Source organism: Podarcis filfolensis (genome assembly GCF_964270895.1).
Source record: "Podarcis filfolensis genome assembly, chromosome: 9".
In the NCBI taxonomy this organism is placed as follows: Eukaryota; Metazoa; Chordata; class Lepidosauria; order Squamata; family Lacertidae; genus Podarcis; species Podarcis filfolensis.
The window spans coordinates 7355358-7382089 of record NC_139610.1 but is presented as its reverse complement, the minus strand read 5'-3'; the positions used below and the strand labels follow the sequence as shown (position 1 = coordinate 7382089).

The 26732-nt window shown below is 43.2% G+C and overlaps 1 protein-coding gene across 4 annotated transcripts in view; it reads left to right on the top strand.

Annotated features, from left to right (window-relative positions):
• Positions 1-437: 437 nt before the first annotated feature.
• The window catches only part of LDB2 (LIM domain binding 2), a 226438-nt gene continuing 200143 nt past the window's right edge, over positions 438-26732 (top strand). The window contains exon 1 of one of the 4 annotated variants that reach the window (XM_083630690.1): positions 438-850. In XM_083630690.1, the coding sequence (XP_083486816.1) occupies positions 716-850 (135 nt within the window). In that variant the 5' untranslated portion in view covers positions 438-715. The remainder of the gene's footprint in view (positions 851-26732) is intronic. The other 3 variants (XM_083630691.1, XM_083630692.1, XM_083630693.1) reach the window with 3 other exon arrangements.

The following is a 26732-nucleotide window of genomic DNA, read 5'->3' as shown; positions in this document are numbered from 1 at the left end:
AAAGGGGGCCAGCTGTGTAAATGCACGTTGTGCAGTCTCCAGTTCCTGACTGACCCGTCTACACGCCCAGGTTTCCTACATGCGAAACTGAACAAAGTTGTGGCCATTTTAATCCGGCAGAAGATGCTGTCCTGTGTTTCCCTTCTGCCTCCCTGAGGGACTGCGCCTGGGCAGGCAAATCAGGAAAGAAGCCAACAAACTTTGAAGGGGCAGGATGCGTCTCTCGAGGCACGTTTCTGGTCGGGGTTGCGCTTGTACCGTGTGTGTGTGTGTGTATGTGTGTGTGTGTGTGTGGTGTTGTTGGCGACTTGGCTGGGTGGGGAAGCCGGGGAAGCGCCGACCCTGTTGCCCCCCACCCTGCCCAGTTCCTCACAGGAAACCCCCTTTTGTGTCACCCTGAGGAGAAAAAGAGAGAGGGGGAGGGGGGGCAAAACCCCGCGTTGTTTTCGCAGGAGGCGGACAGGAAATGACCCCTTCTCCGCCGACGGCGCCTTGAAAAACAAGCTCCCCGCCAGTCTCGCGCCAGCCTCGCTCCCCGCCGCCCAGCCTCGCCGGGCTGCCCGCCTCGCCTTCCCCTCCCCGCCGGCCTCGCTCGCGCTCCCGCCCCGCGCAGCAGCCGCCCGCCCCGCGCAGCCCATGTGCTCGGCGCGGCTGTCGGCTGCCGCTGCCGCCGCCTCCCGCGCGCCCTGAGCCTCGCCGGCGAGCGGCGGCCAAGATGTCGAGCGCGGCGCCGCACGACCCCTTCTATTCCTCGCCCTTCGGCCCCTTCTACCGGAGGCACACGCCGTACATGGTGCAGCCCGAGTACCGGATCTATGAGATGAACAAGAGGCTGCAGACTCGCACCGAGGTGAGTCCCCTTCCTTCTTCCTCCTGGGGAACTCGGACGCGCCGCTCTCCGCCCGAGGGGCAGCGGCGCATCCCGGGCACCGCCGGCTCCTATGCGGCGCAACTCTTCGCAAAAAAGCGCAGGCTGCACGGTGGGGGGAAATGCAAGGCAGCCCACGAGGCGGCTCGCTTTCAAATGCCCCTTTTGTGCAAGCGCGCAGGTTGGGGCCAGGTAACCTGACCTCTCTTTTTTTTTTTTGGCATTTGCAATCGCAGCGTTCTCGAGGTGTTGCGTGCATTGAAGGAACGTGTGTGTGCGCTGTGCGCGCGTGTTTAAAAACAAACAAACCACGTTTCGGCGGCGGTGGAGGTTACCTGTACTTCTTCCCACCCTGGTTATCAGCACTGAGCCTACGAAGGCAGAAAAGAGGGCTGGAGTTGGACAAACTTATTGCCTTATGCTGATGGCAAATACAGACAGACCCTTCCATGTGTGTCTACTTTCCAGGGACGTCCCTGATTTAGAGAAGCCGTCCTGGTTTCTGATTTGATCCAGGAATGCCTGCTTTTCCTTAGGATGTCCCTGTTTTCATTGGAGAAATGTTGGAGGGTATGGAGGAAATCCTGTACAGGGAAGATTTTTTTTTATAAAAAAGATGTTTAATGTTTTATTATGTATTTATATGTGTTGGAAGCTGCCCAGAGTGGCTGGGGCAACCCAGTAAGATGTGTGGAGTACAAATAGTAAAATTATCACTAGGGAATGGGACATCCCTGTTTTCATTGGAGAAATGTTGGAGGGTATGTATGAATGAATGAGGTTTCTATTATTCTGTTAACGGGAGGAATAAACAGTCCGGCATTTAACCCCACAAAGGATAACAGAAACTGCATCCAGTGTTTGTCTTGCTTTGTAATGTAGAATCTGCTGGTTTTGTACCACAACATGAGTATGTGTGTGTGCATGTATGTGTGTTTGACTTGAGTGATGTATAGCTGAGTAGAGAATCTCTTCACTGAAAAGAAGAAAAGAAACATTAGGTTTGCCTTTCATCTAAAGCTAAAACTGCTTCTCTTAATCAAATGATTCAAAGAAGTCATAATTCTGGGGTGTTCTTACATGAAGAATGTGTGGGGTGATAAATCTAGCAGGAGGGCTTCATTTCTTCCCTGTGTGCCTTCAACTATGCACAGTTACTTTTTGTTTTCCTCAAGTGGTTTTTTTGAATGGGCTCAGCTGGGGAACAGAACACTTCAGAGAACTCAGACTTTTGGAAGTGAAAACGTTGTCAATGTTACTGAATAATTTTGGCGTATTTTGTGAGTTCGGCTGGTGGTTATAATAGCATAACTTTTCAAGGGATCCCAAGGTTGTTGTAAAAGAAGCATACTTCTTAATTGTTCACTGCAGCTATAGTCTGAATGTATGGGATCCAGGTAACCTGCTTTATGATTGTTGAATTGGTAGGCAGTAATTGAGTTCCAAGCACTAATAACATTACTGTTTGGATCACCCTGCTCCTGCCCTTTATGTTTTAAACTGAGGTTGTGTTTTCCATTTTGACTCTGGTTGTTGCTCCTGCAGTCTAGTTAATAGTTATTGGGTTGCTGGAAGCTTGCAAGAATGAATGCTTTAAGAAGGTGACTTGCTTTAGGATGTTGTTTGTCAGTGTTCCTTGAATTTTTATGAATTGCCTCTCAATTTTTCCTCAAGTTAAATTCTGATGTGATTTCGGGGCAGCCCCTCTGACATATTTCAAGGGGAGCAAAAGTAGTTCTGAAATTTCTCTGGGGTGTTACGCACAGGATAGCAGACTCTCCACTCCACCTCTTGGCTTCTTAAACTATAGTTTAATTATGGAAATTAAGATCAATTTTGGCTGCTGCAGTTTTCCATGATTGTAGCAAGTTTGCTTGAGTAGACCTACCCTTTCTTATGCTGGATGAATGTTGTTGTTGTTGTTGTTGTTGTTTAATAGGACTTGTAGGAAGACATTTCCCTGTAATTTGATTCATGAGAATAGATTCAAACTAAGACAGTGGCTGGCTTAATTTGTTTGCTGTGTCCACAGGTGTGCCACTTTGTATTTATGATAGTTTATTCTGACTTTCACAGACTTCTTAAACTTTGCCCTTCCTCTTTGTGGGATTTGAGGTTTACCACTACATCCGTTCCCATGTGCATGCAACTATAAAGAAACAAAGAAAAAACCCGACATGACATTCCCTGCCCCCCCAATAAATGTATATTCAAGATCATATTGGTTAAACTGAAGAACCTAGGAGATACTGCCCAACAGAAGTGGACTCAGGTCTGTTCTGTTGGAGCAACTTCATATTGCAATCCTATATTAAATGTGTGGATGCAATGAAAACATTCTAGCGAGTCATTTAAATTTTGCATCTAGTAGTGACTCTTTAAGATACACGCAGCAGCGGTTTCTTCCATGCTAAAGAATTCAGGGTACAGTGCCTTGTAAATAAAATACAGGAGTTTTTATCAGTATCTGATCTGATGTCAGCAGTAAATTCGGTTAGAGAACTCATTGTATTTTGTATGGCAAGATAAATGTTTGTCTTTTAAAAATGAGTATCTGCGCATTCATTTTATAATGGGAATTCTCCCCTGGGATTTAACTTTGGTGAATTTCTCAGAAATCTGTGAGCCCATTTTGAAAGCCCATTTCAGCAACTGACCGAGCCCTGGCTGAAATTGAGCCTCCACCCTGGTTTTTATACTGTTTTTTATGTTAAATAATGATAAAGTGTCTTTATCAAATAGCAAATAGCAAAGGCCAGCATGCATACTTCTGGAAACAAAGCTTTCTGAACCCCTGTGTCTTTTTACTTTACTGGCAAATAACGTGGAACGAAATCTGGCCAATGATACTTCATATTTTTCCTTAAAGTGTGTGCCAACATGGCTTGCCACCTAACTGATGTGCTAAACAATGGTCATAAACTTATTCCCCCATGGTATGTACCCTGTTCCAGACTTCTGGACTGCCATGTACCGTATTTTTCACTCTATAGGACGTACATTCAGATCATGACATCTTCTCTTGATAGGGGCAAGAAACCCAGGTTTACCACAGAATAGTCACTCAGGAGTGAGCTGTAGCCAATTTCAGTTCTGGAAAATAACACATTCTGTTTGAAATATTACTTAGGTGTATATCTAAGAATATTTATATTTACATTTATCTACACACACACACGACTGTATTTTTCCGTGTCTAAGACGCCCCCATGTATAAGACACCCCCTATTTTTGGGGACTCTGATTTAAGAAAATGGAGGGAGATGGACCCGTGTATAAGACACCCCCTAATTTTTGACATATTTTTTAGGGGAAAAACCTAGTCTTATACACGGGAAAATACGGTATATGCTCTTAAAACGTATACTCCTAAAAATGAAAAACATGAAGAGCTTCTGCAACAGTTTGTCATGGTGATGAGCAGTTCCAAAATATTACCTGCAGGGTCAAGAGCTGGTGTAGCTTTATGCCTAAGGTGTGGAACTGGAGAATCCCCAGGTTGAAGCCTGTCTCTGCTAAGTACCGTATTTTTTGCTCTATAAGACTCACTTTTTCCCTCCTAAAAAGTAAGGGAAAATGTGTGTGCGTCTTATGGAGCGAATACAGGCTGCGCAGCTATCCTAGAAGCCAGAACAGCAAGAGGGATCGCTGCTTTCACTGCGCAGCGATCCTTCTTGCTGTTCTAGCTTCTGAGATTCAGAATATTTTTTTTCTTGTTTTCCTCCTCCAAAAACTAGGTGCGTCTTGTGGTCTGGTGCGTCTTATAGAGCGAAAAATACGGTACTTACAAGATGATCTTTAGCAGGCCGTTATTCTCTCAGCCTTGATGCTCCCATCCCACCCGCTCCACTGCTACGTGTGGATAATAACTGATGTCATTAGAATTAGACCATCTGATGTTATTAGAATTAGACCAATCCATAGAGTTGGAAGGGACTCTGAGGATCATCTAATCCACCCCCTGCAATGCAGGAATATGCAGCTGTCCCTTATGGGGATCAAACCTGCAACCTTGGCGTTATCAGCACCACACTCAAGTGAGCTAACTGTTAAGTTGTGGGCGAACATAGCAGACGACACAGCGATTCTTCCAACAGCTCTTCTTTATTCAGATGTCAGAACAGAACTTAGCTGAGGGGCTCAGTCAGCCTGCTTATATAGAGCTCCAGAACAATGTAACTGTTGCCATTTTCTAAAACTATCCAATCACTGAACGTCACTTTTCGATCCTTCATTTGCATACAAACTATCCAATCACTGAACGTCACTTTTCGATCCTTCATTTGCATAACTATCTACAGTATCCCCCTGCTGGCCCAGGGTGAGAACTTCAGTACATAACACTAACCAACTGAGCTTTATAGGTTTGTTACGCAGAAAACAGATGGCATTTGCGAAGTGCTTTGAACACTGTATAGAAGTAAAGAATTGTGATTAAGAAAGACGTTTTAGCGATCTGTTTTAGCTAAGTATGGAACTCTTGTGGCAGAAGTGGGGAAGGTTCACGGGGGGCCCATTTATTCATGCCTTATCCCCTGACAAGTAGTGCCTCTACTCTTCATTGTCATCAAGGATTCCTCCACACCAAAATGTGCTTTGTAGTATTAAGACTACCATTTGTAATGTTGAGCATAGAATTCTGGGAACCTGTCCTACGAAGTTGGACAAAACACCTGAAAATAAGGTCAGATGGAATCAACAGGACTGGCTTCAGCCAAAGGACTTAGAAAGGAGATAAAGTTTACACCCCCCCCAATGTTTAGATTTAGGGTTTTTTTTGGTGGGTATTTTCCCCCTGGGGGGGCGGAATACAGCAAATGAAATATTTGTGTTTTTAATCTTTGTGATTCATTTAGCTAAACAATTTGGACATCGACATTGCAGTAAGCCCACAACTTGCATGAGGGTTATGTTCTGGGAATCATGCCTCAAGCCCAAATCATGTATAGTCAAAACACATTGCGTGCAGTGGTGGGTGGGATTGGCAAATTCTCCCCCCCCCCCGGACACCAGCCCCATTTCTGCCCCCCTTAATTTTTTAATTTCCCCCCCCCCAAGCACGTAAAACTGAATGTGTGCAAGTTAAATGCACATAAGTTTCAGGTATACTGTAGCAGGGGTCAGCAACCTTTTTCACCGTCCCTCAGACCACATGGTGGGCCAGACTACATTTTTTTTGGGGGGGGGAGAATGAACGAATTCATATGCCCCACAGATAACCCAGAGATGCATTTTAAATAAAAGCACACATTCTACTCATAGAAAAACACGCTGATTCCTGGACTGTCTGCGGGCTGGATTGAGAAGGCGATTGGGCCACATCCGGCCCACAGGCCTTAGGTTGCCTACCCTGGTACGGAGGAATCCCTGTTTATGTAGGCACTCTGTTCCCGACTGCCGTGCGTGTCAGCCCGTTGCACCCCTCCCCCTTTCGGCACTGAAAACGGCTCATGTGTGCACAGTTGTGCGTGACACGAATGCATGCGAGTTGGGACTTGCCTGTACTTGATATAAATTGAAGAAGAGTAAGTATTTTACCTATACAGTCGTACTTTGGTTGACAAACGCCTTGCGACTCGAACATTTTTGCTCCCGAACGCCGCAAATCCGGAAGTGAGTGTTCTGGTTTGCAAAAGTTCTTTGGAACCCGAACGTCCAATGGGGCTTCCGTAGCTTCTGATTGGCTGTAGGAGCTTTCTGCAGCCAATCAGAAGCCGCGCCTTGGTTCCCGAATGTCTGGACTTCTGGAACGGATTCCATTTGACTTCTGAGGTACCACTGTATAGGAATTTTACAAAGGTCTGCTATCCAGGCTTCACAGGAGACTTGCAAGTTGTACTAACAGGAAGTTGGACTTTGATAGAGGAAATGCTGAACTTGCTACCAATTATGGGACCACTTGTGCACTAATGCGATCTTTGCAGCTCTCCTCTGGGCGTCCTTGCCGTCTGGAGGGAGGTGGGTGACGACCAGGAGAGCATCTTCTATGTGATAGCACCACATCTGTGGAATCCTCTCCTCAGGGTTGCTTATTTGGCACTGAATGTGACAAGCCTGTGGGGAAAGGGCACGGTTCAGTGGTAGACCGCATGCTTTGCATTCGAAAAATCCAGGGTTCAGTCTCTTGCATCTCAAAGTAAGGCTGGGAGTAATCCCATCTGAAATATTGGAGATCTGCTGCCACAACACTGGCCTAGATGGTCTGATCTGGCATAAAAAACAGCATCCTCTGGCTTCAGTCCACCGTTTTGCTTTCACGTCGTTTTGTTGTAATTAGATTTTATGTTCAAGTTACCCTATTTTTCTGTCTATAAGACACCCCCATGTATAAGACACCCCCTATTTGGGGGGACTTAGATTTAAGAAAATGGGGGGAGGTGGCCCCATGTATAAGATGCCCCCTAAATTTTGACATTATTTTTTAGGGGGAAAACCAAGTCTTATACGCAGAAAAATACGGTATATCAAGAATTATTCCATACGGAAGAATAGCAAATAAATGGCTAACATAGATCAACAAATGAGAATGTGTGTGTGTGTGTGTGAGAGAGAGAGAGAGAGAGAGAGAATGAAGGGTTGATTTTTGGAATGGTTACACTCACATCTTAAGACTATGCAAGCACAAGAAGACTCTGGTGGATCAGACCAATGGGCAATCGGATGTAAAGCAAAAGGATGGCCTTGCATGTCTAAGATTCATTCTTCTTGTATTGTGGATAAGCTCACAAGAACTGCCAGCCTGCAGTTGTTTTACTAGGCTGCTTAAAAGCCTGCTAGCTTGCATTTCCACACTGGAAGGAAGAGAACCCTCTCTCTCCAGCAAGTCACATGGAAACACAGGCTGTAGCCACTGATAAAAACAAAAAGCTTCTTCCGACCTGGTGCAGGATCCCTCCTCTTTACTTGCATGTCAGCAGTTACCAGATGAGCTACTAAATACTACACAGGCTCACACGTTTCCTCCTGCTATAGTTAAGTTTGGGATAGAGGGGACATCTTTCACTAGCCACTGTTCCAAATTTTATAAACCCATTAGTAACATTTCCCCTGAACTAAACCCCCCCCCCCAAGTGCTTTAATTTAGGAATATCCCTTATACTGAGCCATGCCATTGGTCCTGCCCTTTGTCCACATTTGAAGGGCTGACCAGTTTGCTGTTGCTCATGAACAATCTGACTGGGTTGGGTGTGTGTGATCTTGGCAGTCCATATTTTCTTCTTTCTCATTGTTTGGTCAGCATATTTTACAGCTGTCTTTCCTATAGGATTTGTTGTTGTTTAGTCGTGTCCGACTCTACATGACCCCATGGACCAGAGCACGCCAGGCACTCCTGTCTTCCACTGCCTCCCACAGTTTGGTCAAACTCATGCTGGTAGCTTCGAGAACACTGTCCCACCATCTCGTCCTCTGTCGTCCCCTTCTCCTTGTGCCCTCCATCTTTCCCAACATCAGAGTCTTTTCCAGGGAGTCTTCTCTTCTCATGAGGTGGCCAAAGTCTTGGAGCCTCAGCTTCAGGATCTGTCCTTCCAGTGAGCACTCAGGGCTGATTCCCTTAAGAATGGATAGGTTTGATCTTCTTGCAGTCCATGGGATTCTCAAGAGTCTCCTCTAGCACCATAATTCAAAAGCATCAATTCTTTGGCGATCAGCCTTCTTTATGGTCCAGCTGTCACTTCCATACATCACTACTGGGAAAACAATAGCTTTAACTATATGGACCTTTGTCGGCAAGGTGATGTCTCTGCTTTTTAAGAAGCTGTCTAGGTTTGTCATTGCTTTTCTCCCAAGAAGCAGGCGTCTTTTGATTTCGTAACTGCTATCACCATCTGCAGTGATCATGGAGACCAAGAAAGTAAAATCTCACACTGCCTCCATTTCTTCCCCTTCTATTTGCCAGGAGGTGATGGGACCAGTGGCCATGATCTTAGTTTTTTTGATGTTGAGCTTCAGACCATAGTTTGCGCTCTCCTCTTTCACCCTCTAATCTGCAGTAATAAGCTTGTGGTGAATTAAACATTCTTAATTTGGTTAAGGCGGTGACATTGTTTTGTTTATTTTGTTTATTTTGTAGGACTTTCCTCCCTAGCAATTCTGTACTTGTATTTTCAACATTACCGTATTTTATACGTTTAATCAATGGGAGTTTATTGATCTCAGTTGGGCCACTCTAACAAGAATCAGATTTCTCTCCAAACTGAAAATGAGCAATTTGAAATGTTCGTAAATTCTTTCCTACCACATTCAGAGATTCTTTAAAAAAATGAATCTTAGCTGTATAAGTATGTTATATAGACTAAAGGGTAGTGGAATCTGGTTTTTCTTTTTTACCTCTGCATTCTAATCATGCTTGTTTCTGGAGTAATTCAGAAGCGAACAGTAATAACGCCACACTTGCCTTTCCAATTCCAGTATGTTTCATTGCAGTATGTTTGCATTTCTGCAACTTTTTGAACTTGCCTCCCCTTTGAATTTGCTTTTCCTGACAGTAGTACCTTGTATAAGATAAAGCACACAATCTTTGAATTGCCTAGGCTTATCCCTCATTGTACGAACACTAGGCGGATTCTAGGAATGGGATTTCTCAGATCTTTTCTTCCAAGGCTTTAGAAGTTAGCCCACACAGTTGGGTTTTTTGTGTGCAGCAAATGTGTGTGATCAGTTTGTGCACACAACCTGCTTGCCTGTGTAAAAATAAATTTTATTGTTGTCAGAATACACTCCATAGTGTGAGCACTGCTACCCTAGGACTCAGAAGAGCCCATTTCAAAAACTTCAATGTGGCCAGTCTTCCTACATAATGTAGGATTATGCAATGGCTGGAGTGGTGTCTGGCACCTTTCAGTGAAGGCAAAGCTTGCAGTTGGAATACAACTGCTGCTCTTATATCAGGATTGGGCTGGATCTAGACTCACCCATAAAGCGTTGCAGGAAAACATGTTCTAAACTTCATTAAGGGAAATCATGTTGGCGAAAGACGGGATTCGCCAGCGCCACCTGGTGTCACAGTTTTATAACACATATACCGTATTTTTCGCTCTAGAAGACGCACCAGACCATAAGGCGCACCTAGTTCTTGGAGGAGTAAAACAAGAAAAAAATATATTCTGAATCCCAGAAGCCAGAACAGCAAGAGGGAACTGGCTTCTGGGACTGTCGTGCGAAGCCTCTCCCGGGCAGCGGGATGAAGGCTCCTCTGCCCAGAAGAGGCTGTGCGGGGCTAAGCCAGAAGCCAGGACAGCAAGCAGAATCTGGCTTAGCCACACGAAGCCTCCGCAGGGCTGCGCAGCGCTCCCTCTCGCTGTTCTGGCTTCTGGGATAGCTGCGCAGCCTGCATTCGCTCCATAAGACGCACACATATTTCCCCTTACTTTTTAGGAGGGAAAAAGTGCGTCTTATAGAGCAAAAAATACGGTAAAGTGCTTTTTCTTTGTCAATGTAGTTTGAGTCCTTGGTCTAAGTCTGACCGTTGCTGAAGCAACAGCAGAGCTTTGCTCTCTGTTAGTATTCAGACTGAATGTCGCAGAAGGTAGCCTCACCACAGAGCAGAACAGGGGGGTTATTATTAGTATAATTAATCAATGAATTAAATTTGTATACAGCTTTCATCCAAAGATCCCAGGATGGGTCACAGCAGACTGTGAGAACATCCAATACTTTTACTTAATGGCGTCATTTGCTAATTTAGCAGCTAGAACATGTTACAGAATTGGAAGGAATTTATGAATTAAAATTACAATTCAGCTGTGATGGCAGTATCAGTATTTTTTAAAAACAGCTGCTACAGCTTAGTTTTTAAGATGAAAAGTTCCCCAAGTTTATGTTTGCCTTTTATTCTATAGATTTATTCTGTGTTCTGATGCCGTCACTGTGAAACTAAGGTATCCTCATGTATGGCAGTGTTAATGCTGGAATAGCATATTGTTACATAGAAAAGTACAATATTTTCTCTAGAGTGGTCATTCGTTGCTGCTGTGTTTGTTGGATGGAATGTGGTAACACAATCACCTATTTGTTTGTTCTTGTATTATACATATGGCAAATTAATAATAATAATAATAATAATAATAATAATAATAATAATAATTTATACCCTTCCCTTCCCGGTTCATAGTATAACACAGAATGGAGAGAATGGACACTCTACAGGTGGAGGATTTTAGTTCTGAGTGCAGCTCCAGATACACAATATTGTTATGATTTTGTGGGTCCCAAACCTCTCTAATCCCTGGATCCAGCAAGTGTTAAAATCTAAGCCAAGTTTGTTTATTTAGTGCTCTCACCAGAGCAAAAAATGTACTTGCTAGTGGTAAGGTAGCCACATGTGGATTATGTGGTTATTCCCCCCCATGTTTGGCCCAGTTGTAGTGATTCTACACAGTGGATGGACACTGTTATGAATGATTCAATAAGAGTTATGTTGTGAACTGCCCTGAGATCCGCGGATGAAGGCCAGTATACAAAAGAAAGAAAGAAAGAAAGAAAGAAAGAAAGAAAGAAAGAAAGAAAGGTGTGCAGGCAAAAGGCAGAATTTTTTTTTTGCTTAACAGAGTTCGTCTTGCATTGATAACAATGCTATAGGTTTCTTTAAATCCTCCCATTTCACATTGTGGAGTATTATATGTTTTCGTTTTCTTTGGAAGATAGCATGTTGGGATCTTATAATTTATTTCTAATATTTTCTTTTTCAGTAGAGATGTACAAACAGAGCACAAGTATACTCCCTTAAGCAGACTCCACAGCCACTGATCCTTCCTTAATCTCCCAAAGATGCCCCAAGGATCCAATTTTTAAATTTATTTATGATTTTCAGTTTTATACATTTCAATAACTTAACAGTCATTTTAACATTTCAAAACTTGACTCCCTCTCCCCTCTTTCTGCGGTTCCTTTATTTATTTATTTTTATATTTTCTGCATGTTCCAAATTAACTTAATTTACTCATTTTTTCATCTACTTTAAATATATACTCTTATAAAACTGCAGGTTGTTACAATAAGCCTGCCACTGCTCTTATCTGTTTACAGTTTATTTGTAAATATTCAATAAACCATCTCCATTCTTTTATAAAAAAGTTTGTTATCTTGATTTCTTCTTTCTCTGGTAAGTTTCGCCATTTCTGCATATTCCGTAACTTTTTGTATCCGTTCTTCTTTCACTGGGAATTCTTCTTCTTTCCAATATTTGGGCAAGTAGCTTTCTTGCCACTGTAGTCACATAAATGAATAAATTTCGATACGGTTTGAGTACTTCTATTCCTATAATTCCCAAAAGGAAAGCTTCTGGGTTTTGTTTTTTTTTTTTTAACAAATGTTATTTTAAACACCTTTTTCAATTTATTATATATCATTTCCTAGTAAGCTTTTACCTTACTACAAGACCACCAATGCCCCAAGGCAACTCACACCTGATGGAAGACTGGCACAAAACTTTGTCACTTCCATTTAGCCGTGCTAAATTTGATAGGTATTGGATTCCAAGGACTGGAGAGAGATTTCCTGTAATCTCGGACTACCAACATGCTGCTGTGAAATCCCTGATCTCCATCAGGCAACATCGTAGGAAATGATAATACAGTGGTGCCCCGCAAGACGAACGCCTCGCAAGACGAAAAACCCGCTAGACGAAAGGGTTTTCCATTTTGGAGGCGCTTCGCAAAACGAATTTCCCTATGGGCTTCCTTCGCAAGACGAAAGCCCATAGGGAAATCTCCAGGACAGCGGGGAAGCGCAGTGCGTCTTCCCCACTGTCCTCGGACCTCCTCCGAAGGCTGGCGGTGGGGCGGAGAGACCTCCTCCCGCCGCCAGCCTTTGGAAGGCTCCTCCGAAGGCTGGCGGTGGGGCGGAGAGACCTTCTCCCCGCGCCAGCCTTCGGATGGCTGTCCTGAAGGCTTGCGGTGGGAGGAGGGTTTTCCTTCCCACCGCCAACATTCAGAATGCTGTTCTGAATGTTGGCGGTGGGGAGGAAAAACCCTCCTCCCACCGCAAGCCCCGGGAAAAGAGGAGAAGCGCTGCGCGCCTTCCCCTCTGTTCCCGTACCTGTCCTGAAGGCTTGCGGTGGGGAGAAAAGCCCTTCTCTGCACCGCCAGCCTGGCAAGCGGTCTCCATAGGAACGCATTAATTGATTTTCAATGCATTCCTATGGGAAACCGTGCTTCGCAAGACGAAAAACTCGCAAGAAGAAAAAACTTGCAGAACGAATTAATTTCGTCTTGCGAGGCACCACTGTAGATCCATTTGCAGCAATCAAGAATCTCAAACAGTTTCATGAAATTCTCTCTTTGCTGCAAGTGGGCCCTCAGTTTTGTACGGCTGCTATTGCAAGGTTGTTGCTGGTCTTCTGAATTTATCCCAACACACTATTAGTGTGTTTACCGAGTATGGCAACCTTCACTATCGGTTTCTTTCCAGTTGTTTGGACCCCAAACAGTCAAAGGGTCACCAGTTTGGTGAATGCCACAATACAGGAACTTTAGTTTCAGCCTGAAGTTTGACATTCTTCTAACCATTACTTGCATTTCGAATAAAATATATCAAAATTCTTACAGCAGGCAACTGGCAAAAATACAGAGATTAAACAAGGACTAGTGGCGAGGGAGGGGAATTATTCATAAAGTCACAGGAGGAATCCATCAGTGGCTGTTCTGTGAGAAGAAAGAATTGAAATCTATCAAGTATGCTAATTATTCTGAATTAGGTTTCTGCTTGAATATACTTGGCACCTCAGAAGCCAGCAAGTGGGCTTTTGTTTGCCCTCCCCCCAGTGTATTTTTATAATTGCTTAGCAAGAGGACATTAAATGAGTAGATTGGGGAATAGAATATTTTCTCTCCCTCCCCCTTTTAGGTCCAGTAAATTGGTTAATTTATTGATCATATATGCTAATCCCAGAGAGATTCTTTCTGAGCGTGCAGAGCTTTGGGAGCCAAAACTGCACCCGTGCACACAACAGACAAATATCAACACAAAAATCTTTAGTGAATGGAAAGACTCTGAGGGGGCAAAACACCCGAAAGCTGCCCCATAATAATTCAGTGGCATGGACTGTTAATTGGCCAAGTGGACAAAAGACTACCAGGTAAGTAGGAAGGGTGACTCAAACAGAGTTGCTGGATAATAATAATAATACAATCATACCTCAGGTTAAAGACGCTTCGGGTTAAATCTTTTCAGGTTGCGTCCCGTGGCGACCCAGAAGTACTGGAAAGGGTTACTTCCGGGTTCTGCTGCTCACGCATGCACAGACGCTCAAAATGACATCATGCGCAGAAGCGGCAAATCATGACCCGCGCACGCGCAGACGCGGGTTGCGTTCTGCTCAGGTTGCAAACGGGGCTCTGGAACGGATCCTGTTCGCAACCAGAGGTACCACTGTAATAATAATAATACCCCGCCCATCTGGCTGGGTTTCCCCAACCACTCTGGGTGGTTTCCAACACATATAAAAACATCAAACATTAAAAACCTCATGATACAGGGCTGCCTTCAGATGTCTACTAAAAGTTATATAGTTGTTTATTTCCTTGACATCTGCTGGGAGGGTGTTCCACAGGGCAGGCGCCACTACCGAGAAGGCCCTCTGCCTGGTTCTCTGCATCTTCACTTCTTGCAGTGAGGGAACTGCCAAAAGGCCCGCGGAGCTGGACCTCAGTGTCCTGGCTGAACGATGGGGGTGGAGACGTTCCTTCAGGTATACAGGGCCGAGGCCGTTTAGGGCTTTAAAGGTCAGTGCCAGCACTTTGAATTGTGCTTGCAGCCAGTGTCGATCCTTTAGGATTGTTCCCAGTCACCAGTCTAGCTGCCGCATTCTGGATTAGTTGCAGTTTCTGAGTCTACTTTCAAAGCTAGCCCCATGTAGAGCGCATTGCAATACAGTGGCACCTTGGGTTACATACACTTCAGGTTACAGACTCCGCTAACCTAGAAATACAGTGATATCTTGGGTTAAGTACTTAATTCGTTCTGGAGGTCCGTACTTAACCTGAAACTGTTCTTAACCTGAAGCACCACTTTAGCTAATGGGGCCTCCTGCTGCTGCCCTGCCGCCGGAACATGATTTCTGTTCATATCCTGAAGCAAAGTTCTTAACCTGAAGCACTATTTCTGGCTTAGTGGAGTGTGTAACCTGAAGCGTATGTAACCCGAAGTACCACTGTAGTGCTTCAGGTTAAGAACTTTGCTTCAGGATGAGAACAGAAATCATGCTCCAGCGGCGCGGCAGCAGCAGGAGGCCCCATTAGCTAAAGTGGTGCTTCGGGTTAAGAACAGTTTCAGGTTATGAACAGACCTCCGGAACGAATAAGTACTTAACCCGAGGTACCACAGTAGTCCATCCTGCAATACACAAAGAGAGAGAGAGAGAGAAAGATTGAGATTCTCTCCGTATAAAGCACCAGCTCATCTCTTCCACATTGAGAAGCTATTTTTAAATGCAGGACTGAAAGAGAGAGCTGCCCAAAGATATTGATGAAGAATGTGGCCCCTCCCTCCATTCCCCAAAAGGCAGCGGCAAACTAACTCGGACATAGTGTGAAACGTTTTAAAAGGAAAGCCCTTGCTAAGGGAAATTCCAAGGCAAACAGAGCTCATTGTCCCCAGATTGCAGGTTCGAAGGGGCAGCTGCTGGAAAAGAGAGACTTATAGCACCCCAGCTGTGAGAGCTCGCAGGGAAAGCTGCAGGTCAGACTCACTTGTGCTGCCCAGAAGTATTAGGTTGGGTTGAAACTGGTAAAATAATGTATACAACAAACCTGCGTTGCTAAATATCTCCTTAGACCTACTTCCAGACCAAAACAAACATTTAATTGCACGCAAAAGCCTCATGCACCATCGACTTGCTAGCCGACAGGTTGCACTATTGAAATATTCGATAGCTAAAATAAATAGATAAATTTTGCACAATTCCCCCTGTTACTTTCCTCTTGCAATATCCGTGTCCTAAGGTGTACACACAGTTTGTGGAAGGTGTCAGTGAGGTTGTAGAGGTGCCCCATTTCCCCCCCCCTTTTTTTCAAATTCATTTTAAAACACAAATAAAAAACACAGACAGAAAAGACAAACAAGACAAACAAATTCTTCTCATATCCTTATTTTTCTAAATATTGTTAAGTTGGCTTCCTCAAGTCCAACCTATCTGATTTTCATTTTACTTCATCTTTAGCAGTTTACATATATCATAATTTCTAACCATCTTTGTTTGTTTAGTCATACTTAAAATAACTTCACATTTTATCACTTACAAATAATACTATTTTAAAATACCCTATCTTCTACTTCTAACCCTACAGCCTATATCCACTTCCAAAGCTATTCTAAGGTTTAAATATTAACATATTTTTTCAAATATTCCTTAAACTTCCAGTCTTCTTCCACCGTCTCTTCTCTCTGGTCTCGGAGTCTCCCTGTCAGTTCGGCAAGTTCCATATAGTCCATCATCTTCATCTGCCATTCTTCGATAGTTGGCAAATCTTGTTTCTTCCAATTCTTCGCTAACAATATTCTCGCAGCTGTTGTGGCATACAGAAAAAAAGTAACATCCTTTTTGGGGATTTCACCCCCCACTATACCAAGTAAAAAGGCTTCTGGCTTTTTAGTAAATGTGTTTTTCAACACTTTTTTCAATTCATTATAAATCCTTTCCCAGGAATCTTTTACCTTGGGGCACATCCACCACGTGTGGTAAAAGGTTCCTTCTTTTTCTCTACATTTCCATAGAAGTGCCCCATTTCAATGGGGTTTGCACTTTCGAATTTGCCTTGCAATTCTCTGCAATGTGCAAGGATTCTGTAGCAGTTGCTCAGGGGTTTGTTGTAGAAAGTGTTCTGTGAATTGTGGCAACTCTAGGTTGCAGATGACAGTTGTATGTTGGGAGGAAGGAACCTAGAGATAGAGTGGGATTGCGGTAGCAGCCACACCCAACCTACCGTATGTGGTATCACTAAATTCTCTATATAGGGCTGTACATGTCTTATATAAGTAGAACTTAGAACCATAGAATTGGAAGAAGTTTAAGGAATACTTGGAAAAATATGTTAATATTTAAATCTTAGAATAGCTTTGGAAGTGGATATAGGCTGTAGGGTTAGATGTAGAAGACAGTATACTTTAAAATAGTATTATTTGTAAGTGATAAAATGTGAAGTTTTTTTATGGTTAAAGTAAATGTGACAAAAAAAAGATGGTTAGAAATTATGATATATGTAAACTGCTAAAGATGAAGTAAAATGAAAATCAGATAGGTTGGACTTGGGGAAGCCCACTTAACAATGTTTAGAAAAATAAGGATATGACAAGAATACGTTTGTTTTGCTTATTTTTTCTGTTTGTGCTCTTTATTTGTGTTATAAAATGAATAGAACCATAGAATTGTAGAGTTGGAAGGGACTACGAGGGTCATCTAGCTCAACCCCTTGCAAAGCAGGGATCTTTTGCCCACAGTAGAGCTCAAACCCACAATCTTGAGATTAAGAGTCTCGTGTTCTGCAGACTGAGCTAAGTGCATCGTTTGGTGTGCCCTGAGTTTGCTGCAACAACCCTCCTGTCTGTAGGAGATTGTCACTTGAAAATGGTGTGACTGCTGCCCGTCCCCCATTGTGATCTGGAGACGTTGAAGCAGACACAACAGTTGTGTAGCGAATTTCAGTAGGTGTGGCTTTTTTCACTCCTGCTTACCAAGCTGATCCTGAAATTGCATTTCCTTGTCCACAACAGGCAAAGGTACAGGGAGCCTGGCTTTCTTTGCATCTGGCTGTGCTATGCTGGAGGCAGAGCAGGGGGTGGGAACTGTAGGGTAAAGGAAAGCAAAATGTCATTGCCACCTGATTTTTAATTGGGACGAGGGTGGAGCTGTGGGTTAAACCTTACATGTCTCCACTGCATACACATTTATGGTTGGGCATGATTGATAGGGTGGTTTTAGTAGACCAGGAGCTCCCAGATCCTGACCTCTGTTTGAGCAATGTTACTTTTTCAATAAGGGACGGGGGTGGCGCTGTGGTCTAATCCACTGAGCCTCTTAGGCTTGCCAATCAGAAGGTTGGTGGTTCGAATCCCCGCAACGGGGTGAGCTCCCATTCCTCAGTCCCTGCTCCTGCCCACCTAGCAGTTTGAAAGCACGTCAAAGTGCAAGCAGATAAATAGGTACTGCTCTGGCCTGGAAGGTAAACGGCGTTTCCGTGCGCTGCTCTGGTTCGCCAGAAGCGGCTTAGTCATGCTGGCCACATGATCCGGAAGCTGTACGCTGGCTCCCTCGGCCAGTAAAGTGAGATGAGCGCTGCAACCCCAGAGTCGTCTGCGACTGGACCTAATGGTCAGGGGTCCCTTTACCTTTACCTGATTTTAGGCACTTACCTGGAGGCCACTATCATGTCACATAGTTTTACCTTTACGCACAATGTTTGTATATTCCGTGGCAGCAGATGAAAGTTTCCAGCATTGAAACATCATCATTTGTAGCATCTTCCAACATGGTAAGAATTGTACTATGTCCCTGCTGCTAACCAGGCTCCTGGTGAAAATTCTCCTGGGGGGATGCTGCAGACAGCTGCAGACATGGAACCATTTAAACACGGAACCAGGCAAAACATATGGAACTGACAAAGTCATCCAGTTTGGCTCTCTCCTGCACTAGGGTGCCAGAATGAATTAGTGCATTCTTCATTGTGGCACTGCTGCTTTTGAATGCCTATCAATGCTTGCATCGCTCCACCTTTCTCTAGTTTTAGGGAAATGGTGAAAAAGATCTGCCTGTTTGGCTAAGCCTTTAGAAATACTTCGAATTTGTGGCAGCTGCTGATCTTAAATTGAGCTTTAGTTCTGTTTTTAAGGTTTGGCTGTTTTGATTTGCATGTGTCCCTGCACTTTGTACCTTGCCATGGGCAATTAGTAAAGCGGAAAAGCAATAAATAGAATTGGCTGTGTTAACTGGGGGGTGCCTGGATAGAGATTTGGGAGGTGAAGCAGGGAGGGTAATAGACCTGATAAAGGACAGGGGAGAGGAGAGCAAAAATAAACACACTCTTGAAATTTAGTAAATGTTATCCTAGACCCTTTAACAACTTTTGGATCATGTTGATCCCTGTCATAAAAGGAAATGAATTCTGTTCATCAACATCTTCCTGAGAACGTAATTTTAACTAACAGGCATTAAATGCAGCATTGTAGGAAAAATTCAAGAAGCTCTTCCCTTTCCTTTAGAAAATATGAACAGTGCTATCAATGAATTGGCAAAACGCTTCTCTGGATTTTTCCATCCAGCTCTGCCTGTGCACTTGTTCAAATGGGATTTGGAAGGCTACGTTGCTGATTTTGCATTGGCAAATGATCATTTTTGCCCGTCTTATAGCCTGCCCTCCCTCTGCTGCCTCTCTCCCTCAGTTTTCTCAGCACAGCATCCAGACACTCAGATATTTTTCAGCTTATTTCTAAGGCATCAGCCAGAGTAGCCTGGTGCTTAGCTGCTAGGGGAAAAGGCAAAATTCAATTAAATGCCTAGCTTCTTAGACTGGGGTTCAGACTTTGACTGGTAGTATCTACGGCTTGTTGCTGGTGACTTGGCAGACCCACAGTCTCTGCAATATATCAGGCAATAGACACTGTGGAATTTTCTGTGAAGTTAAAAATAGATTTTAGAAAATAGAGTCCTAGGAGTATGTATGAATTTACGTAAGATAAGGGAAACTTAAAAAAAAAAACAAGCTGATGGTTGCAGTATCAGTTTTGAATGTATTATTGAAAGGGAGTTTATGGTTGAATTTTACATTTTCACAATTATGGGGGAGGCAACCTCCTCCCAAAATGATGAAGGGGGGGGGGAGCTTCAAGGATAACCTTTGATAGGTCTAAATGCCCCCCTCCCTTCCACAAGTTCTCAGTGTGGCTTGCAAATAATTAAATCAAATTAAAATATAAACACTGAAGCAACACCATTTATAAGAGAAGTATATGCACAGCAGTTTTGTGGAAAGCAGCTTGCCGTCTTGGTTAAAATAAATTTTGTCGAGCTATCAAATGACCCCAGTGTAAAGTTGTGTTGCTTTTAATCGCAGAACTGATCAACTGATCAAATAATGCTACACTTTTACATATATGACATTTGGGGCTGTTTTAATGAACATTGTTTTGGAAGTCCTTCTACGTTTATACAGATAAATAAAACTTTGGAAGATTGCTCTGACTTCAAATCCATTTTTTTTTACCTTACAAATCTATTGCTGATTCATTGATCGGTGCATTTCACATTGCTCTCAATAGGAAAGAAAGGGGCTAAACTAAAGAAATTGATGTGTGTATGTGAATTAGTAGCATAATTTGGACACCATAGCTAAATGTAAGAGTTGCTACTTCTACCAGAGGGGTGTATGTGTATGCAGGACAGCTAGTGTTAATTCATTCACATTAATTCTCTTAAACGTATTAAAACTATAACTATTCACTGGCTGTTATAAGCTTGAAAGAAATGGTCACGTGGCAGTTCTGCTAATAGTATGATTTGGATTTCTTTGCACTGAGCTATCATTTTGTCAAGATAATACAGTGGTACCTCGGGTTACAGACACTTCAGGTTACAGATGCTTCAGGTTACAGACACTTCAGGTTACAGACTCTGCTAACCCAGAAATAGTACCTTGGGTTAAGAACTTTGCTTCAGGATGAGAACAGAAATCGCGCAGTGGCAGCGGGAGGCCCCATTAGCTAAAGTGGTACCTCAGGTTAAGAACAGTTTCAGGTTAAGAACGGACCTCCAGAACGAATTAAGTTCTTAACCTGAGGTACCACTGTATACTCATTGAGATGGAATTGCCAACATCATAACCAAGCCTGAATGTTGCCATACAGCTGTGGTTCAGCTACCTGGAGACCACATTGCTTGATGGGGTTCCGACATAACCTTTGTGGCTTCCTAGTAAGTAGACATTCAACTAGCTGTAAGTAGTTTGAATTGGGACCTTTAATGATTGTGCCTGTAAAATGTATGGCAGTTATACTTGTGCATCTTGGAGGGGTTCAACAGGGCAGGGGATACGTATGGCATACCTATAAAAGAGAAATGGGTACATTTCTCATTTTCAGGCATGATTCAGTCCGGTGGTTTGCGAGGTTTTTACACTAATTGTACCCCTTTCACATCCCTTTTCCTGCTAAGTAGTTTACCTTCCCGCCAGAGTGGTACCTATTTATCTACTTGCACTTTGACGTGCTTTCAAACTGCTAGGTTGGCAGGAGCAGGGACCGAGCAACGGGAGCTCATCCCGTTGCGGGGATTCAAACCGCCGACCTTCTGATCAGCAAGTCCTAGGCTCTGTGGTTTAACCCACAGCGCCACCCGTGTCCCATTATTATTATTATTATTACTATGTGCAAAATGTAGTTCCTCCTTCACTGAGGAGCCCAGAATTCTTAAGAACGCTGTTTGAAAATTACAGTACTGACCAAGTCAGAAATGGACTGGTTGATACTAGCTCTGTTGTCTGTGCCAAGGCAATTTCACATAGGCTCTGATGTTGTACAAACACTAGGGAAGGAAGGCTTATTTTACGAGAGGATGTGAACAAGAAGCTGACATAGTTTTGTAGGCGATTAGCAATCCTTGGTGAGAAATACGGTGTAATCGAAGGAAACTTGACATTGAGATAGGGGAAAGGAGAATTTGTGTATTAATGAGCAACGGTTACTTGTTGGCCTCTGAGCGTTGAGGAACAGAAGCTGTGTTTTTATGGATATTGGAACACTTCTAAACAATTGTACACCATGGAGAAAGAGCACAAGGTTAGAATTCTTCCTGCAAATGCTAGTGTGTATGTTATGGAAGACACTTGTAACACAACAAAATACAATGTGCAGGCATGTACAGAATGAGGATACTGGCAACATGCATGTGGATTGGTGTTTTTAAATTGTAATCTAAGTGACAACTTGACCTGTATGTTTTATGAATGTAAAACATATTTGTGACATGTTTGTGCCTTTATTTGCTCTCTTCATAACTTATTTCTGAAGCATTGTAACTTTTGCTACACTTTTTCTCATGTCTTGTTTTAAAAATTGCCATACTGTTAGTTTTTAATTTCATATACCGTATTTTTTGCCGTATAAGACTCACTGTTTCCCTCCTAAAAAGTAAGGGGAAATGTGTGTGCGTCTTAGGGAGCGAATGCAGGCTGCACAGCTATCCCAGAAGCCAGAACAGCAAGAGGGATTGCTGCTTTCACTGCGCAGCGATCCCTCTTGCTGTTCTGGCTTCTGAGATTCAGAATTTTTTTTTCTTGTTTTCCTCCTCCAAAAACTAGGTGCATCTTGTGGTCTGGTGCGTCTTATAGAGCGAAAAATACGGTAATTTAGTAGCTATTAAGTGGAGAAGGAAGAGTGCAACTTATTTCTGAAACATTGTAACTTTTGCTACATTTTTTTCATGTCTTGTTTTAAAAATTATCATACTGTTAGTTTTTAATTTCATATAATTTAGTTGCCATTAAGTGGAGAGGAAGAGTACAAATGTTGCAATAGATCAATGAAATAAACACTGCTTAACTTTCCTAGTCTTAATAGGACTGGGCTGGGACTAGGAAACACCATGCGATGGGAACTCCAGCCCCTTCATGATCACCCATGGCTAGTTTAGTTCACAAGGTTGTTAAGATAAAAGGATAATCCCACAGCTGTGGTGGCTCTGGAATACAGGATGGGAGACTTGTTAGGATCCTGAGATCAGCAAGGGAGAAGTGCATTGAGAACCTGGACCATAAACCAAGAAAGCTTTGCTTTCTAGTCTTATCTAGGATTGTTACTGACCACACTTGGGGAAAAAATGGATCCCAAAATGGTACTCAAACATCCAAAACTGTATTGTATTTGGTGTGAAGCTTGGACTGCATTGTTGAACTTGGCACATAACTTGACCAGCTTGCACAGGTTATCTGGAGAGAGTACATTCCTGTTTAAAAACTTTAACTGATGATCTTTTGTTCGAGGCTTCAAAATCTTGAAGCTGGCGTTTGCTGCCCAGATTAGTGGAATATAGATGTGGTAAATACAGTTTTTGTTAATAACAAAAATCCCTTACACATACATACATACGCCTTCTTGGTAGTGGCGCCTGCCCTGTGGAACGCCCTCCCATCAGATGTCAAGGAAATAAGCAACTATCCTATTTTTTAAAGACATCTGAAGACAGTTTAGGGAAGTTTTTAATATTTAATGCTGTATTGTTTTTAACACTTGCTTGGGAGCTGCCCAGAGTGGCTGGGGAAAGTCAGCCAGATGGGCGGGGTATAAATAAATTACACTGGTCAACAACAAATTTGTTGTCTGCGTTTTTTCAGTTGATTTAGGATGAATCTGATGCGCTGAATCCAAAAATCACATTGCTTTTGCTCAATCAGGTCAGGTTTTTGAGCAATGGCCACATGTCGTTTTTTAACGTTTTTTTTCACATGTACGCTTGTGTGGAGCATTTTAGAAGAAGTTGGTGGGGGTAAAATGCCATGTCAAATAATTGTTTTGATTGGAAATGATTATTTTAATGACAAGAAGTATTCAGGTCCGATAGTTCTGGGTGATTATGTCGAAAAGGGATCAGTTTGAAGTCATAAAACCTCGAAATCTTCCATAAATTGGTGCGGCAAAGCATAAAGTTGGAGGATCAAAACTAAGTTAATGGGGCAGCCGCCCCACGAAGTTTCCTGATCTTCAATCAGCACGTCGTCCTGTAGCTCATTGTGATGAAATTCCAGTGCCTATCTTTGGAGAACTTCCCGACATTAGTGACGAAGGTGCCTCCAGTGTTGAAGGACGTGAAGAAGAAGTGGTTCTTGAAGATGATGCTCCACATCCATTTTCCCAAAAGGAGTTGAATGATCTAGTTCGCGACCTCAGCTTGTCAAAGGACTCTGCCGAACTGTTGGCATCCAGATTGAAGGAAAAAAACCTCCTCTCTGACAGTGCTCGCATCAGCTTCTTCCGCAACAGGTATCAAGAGTACCTCCGTTTTTTCTCGGAAGAGATGGACTTGGTGTACTGTGCAGATACTGTGCAGTAAACCTGACCTGATGGAGAGAAACGGATGCCATTTCCTGATTCAACAGTGCAAAAATACCCTAAATCAGTTGTAGAAATCTAGACAACATTCAAAAAGTAAAAAATTGTTGCCGAGTGTCATCATCATCATCATCATCATTTACATTTTTATGTCTATCTGTGCATGCTTCATTACAATATCAATATCAATGTGGAAAAAGCCCTTTCTATGTTTCTTTCAAGGTGCTTCCTTGAAATTTCCCTCCCTTTTCTATCATTACAGAGTACATATAATGTTAACCATGCAATGTGCATGAACTAATGCCTATGGCTAAGCACTGTTTAGTAAATCACATATCAGATCTTTCTTATCTAAAGCGCCTTTAAATTTGGGTTGTGAGCATACTGCTATTAAAGCGATCTGTTGAATTGCTTAATTCTTAAGGGGGAAAATGTGATAAAAGCTAAACACATTCCTGATGGCAGAAGTTGTATTACTCACTAGTGACTCATAGCTGTTCCCCCACCCCCCACCCCAATCTCTGAAACATTCAGCACAAATGTGGAAAATACACTGAGCTAATTGCTAGGAAGTGTGCGCACAAACACCCTACCTCTGCCACTTTGAGATGCAGCAGGAGGAGGATGGTTATGGATTGAATCACTGAAGCGATTCTGGATTCTATGGCTCTACCCATCTCATGTTTGAGCTTTTGCATGAGATTCACTGGTTATGCTAGGAAATACTACTGTTGCAAAGAAGAACCACTATCGAAAATAGTGCTGCAATTCATCAAGTCTAGATTCTCATAAATTTGCATAATAGAGTGCAAAAGGACTTGTGTTCATATGGACAGGTTCTTGCCGATTCCTGCAAGTCATGCGTATGTGTAGCCTCACATTCTGGAGAATAGAGTTGTCTGGCTCTGGATATACCATGGTGGATTCAAAACAGTGCTGATTAGGAAGAAGGGGATCACCACATTCTTTTTCTGGAGTCCTCTACTGGGGCACACATACAGTTCCTTGCCGTGGTAAAACACCACATAAAAAGGAATCTTGTTATATATAATTACGTCCAGAAAAAAAAAAAGAATTTTGCTATGTGCTGCTATATACTTTCGGAAGCACTCTTAGTGCTAATACAGTGGTACCTCGGGTTGCATACGCTTCAGGTTACATACGCTTCAGGTTACCGACTCCACTAACTCAGAAATAGTACCTCGGGTTAAGAACTTTGCTTCAGGATGAGAACAGAAATTGGGCTCCGGCGGCGCGGCAGCAGCGGGAGGTCCCATTAGCTAAAGTGGTGCTTCAGGTTAAGACCAGTTTCAGGTTAAGAACAGACCTCCGAAACAAATTAAGTACGTAACCAGAGGTACCACTGTACAGTGAATCAGTGTTTTTGCAACTTTCTCTTCTTTACACAAAAGCTGATCTGTGGCACAGGAATCTCTGGGCGTTGCCAAGTTATTCACAACTTTGATGCGAGCTATAGCAAAACGTGATACAGTGAGATCCGTATGGAACCAGTCCGACCTGGAAACATACCCGGGAGGACCATCTTGGGGTTGGGATCAATTAAACCTGTGCGTGTGCTAATTTTATAACGTATTTCATTCCAAAGCCGAAATATGAACTTGCCTTCTCACTGCATGTGGTAAACTGTGCCAGATGTTGCACAACCCCCCAGTATGTTAATTTCCAAGTGTTTTTCTTTCTCTCAGAAGAAACAGATGCACGAGGGAGTGGTGCTAAGTGTGCTATGGACTCCGTTGCCATAGGCCTCTCTCCCATAAAGCCTTTTAAACCCATACTCCTAGTGAAAATCCTCACGTAAAGCTATTATTCAATGGCTGCCGAACCATTGGGTGCCAAGTGAGTGTATTTGTGTGAGGACACCTTTGTTACCTAGTGTCTCCTTCATCTGCCACTAGAGCCAGCAGCTAAGAGAGATGGAGAAGCAGGCAAGGGATGAAGCCATCAGAACGGCAGCTAGAATACCTGATACGTAAGGGAGATACCTTTGCTCCAAGCAAGTCTTGGCCTTTTCTTTCTTTTTTCAGTGCATTCTAAATAGATTGTGGCGCTGTGGTCTCAACCGCTGAGCCTAGGGCTTGCCGATCAGAAGGTCAGTGGTTCGAATCCCCGCGACGGAGTGAGCTCCCGTTGTTCGGTCCCTGCTCCTGCCAACCTAGCAGTTCGAAAGCACATCAAAGCACAAGTAGATAAATAGGTACCGCTCCGGCGGGAAGGTAAACAGCATTTCCATGTGCTGCTCTGGTTCTCCAGTCATGCTGGCCACATGACCCGGAAGCTGTACGCCGGCTCCCTCGACCAATAAAGCGAGATGAGCGCCGCAACCCCAGAGTCGTCCGCAACTGGACCTAATGGTCAGGGGTCCCTTTACCTTTACCTTTAAATGGATTGTAAACCACCTTGACAGCTTTTGTTAGGATGTGGGTGTAAAGTCTGACTTTGCCACAGCTGCCCTGTAATGGAGGCCAGTCATAGAATAGAACCATTGAATTGTAGAGTTGGAAGGGAGCGCAAAAGACATCTAGTTGAACCGTTCCCTGCAAGGGAAGCATCCATGACAGATGGCCATCCAGCCTCTGCTTAAAAACCTCCAAGGATGGAGGGTAAATCACTTTCTGCTTCTTCATCATCATCTTCCTCTACTACTGCTACTACTACTACTACTACTACTACTATCATTTTCTACTCTTCTTCTTCTTCTTCTTCTTCTTCTTCTTCTTCTTCTTCTTCTTCTTCTTCTTCTTCTTCTCCTCCTCTTCTTCTTCTTCTTCTTCTTCTTCTTCTTCTTCTTCTTCTTCTTCTTCTTCTTCCTACC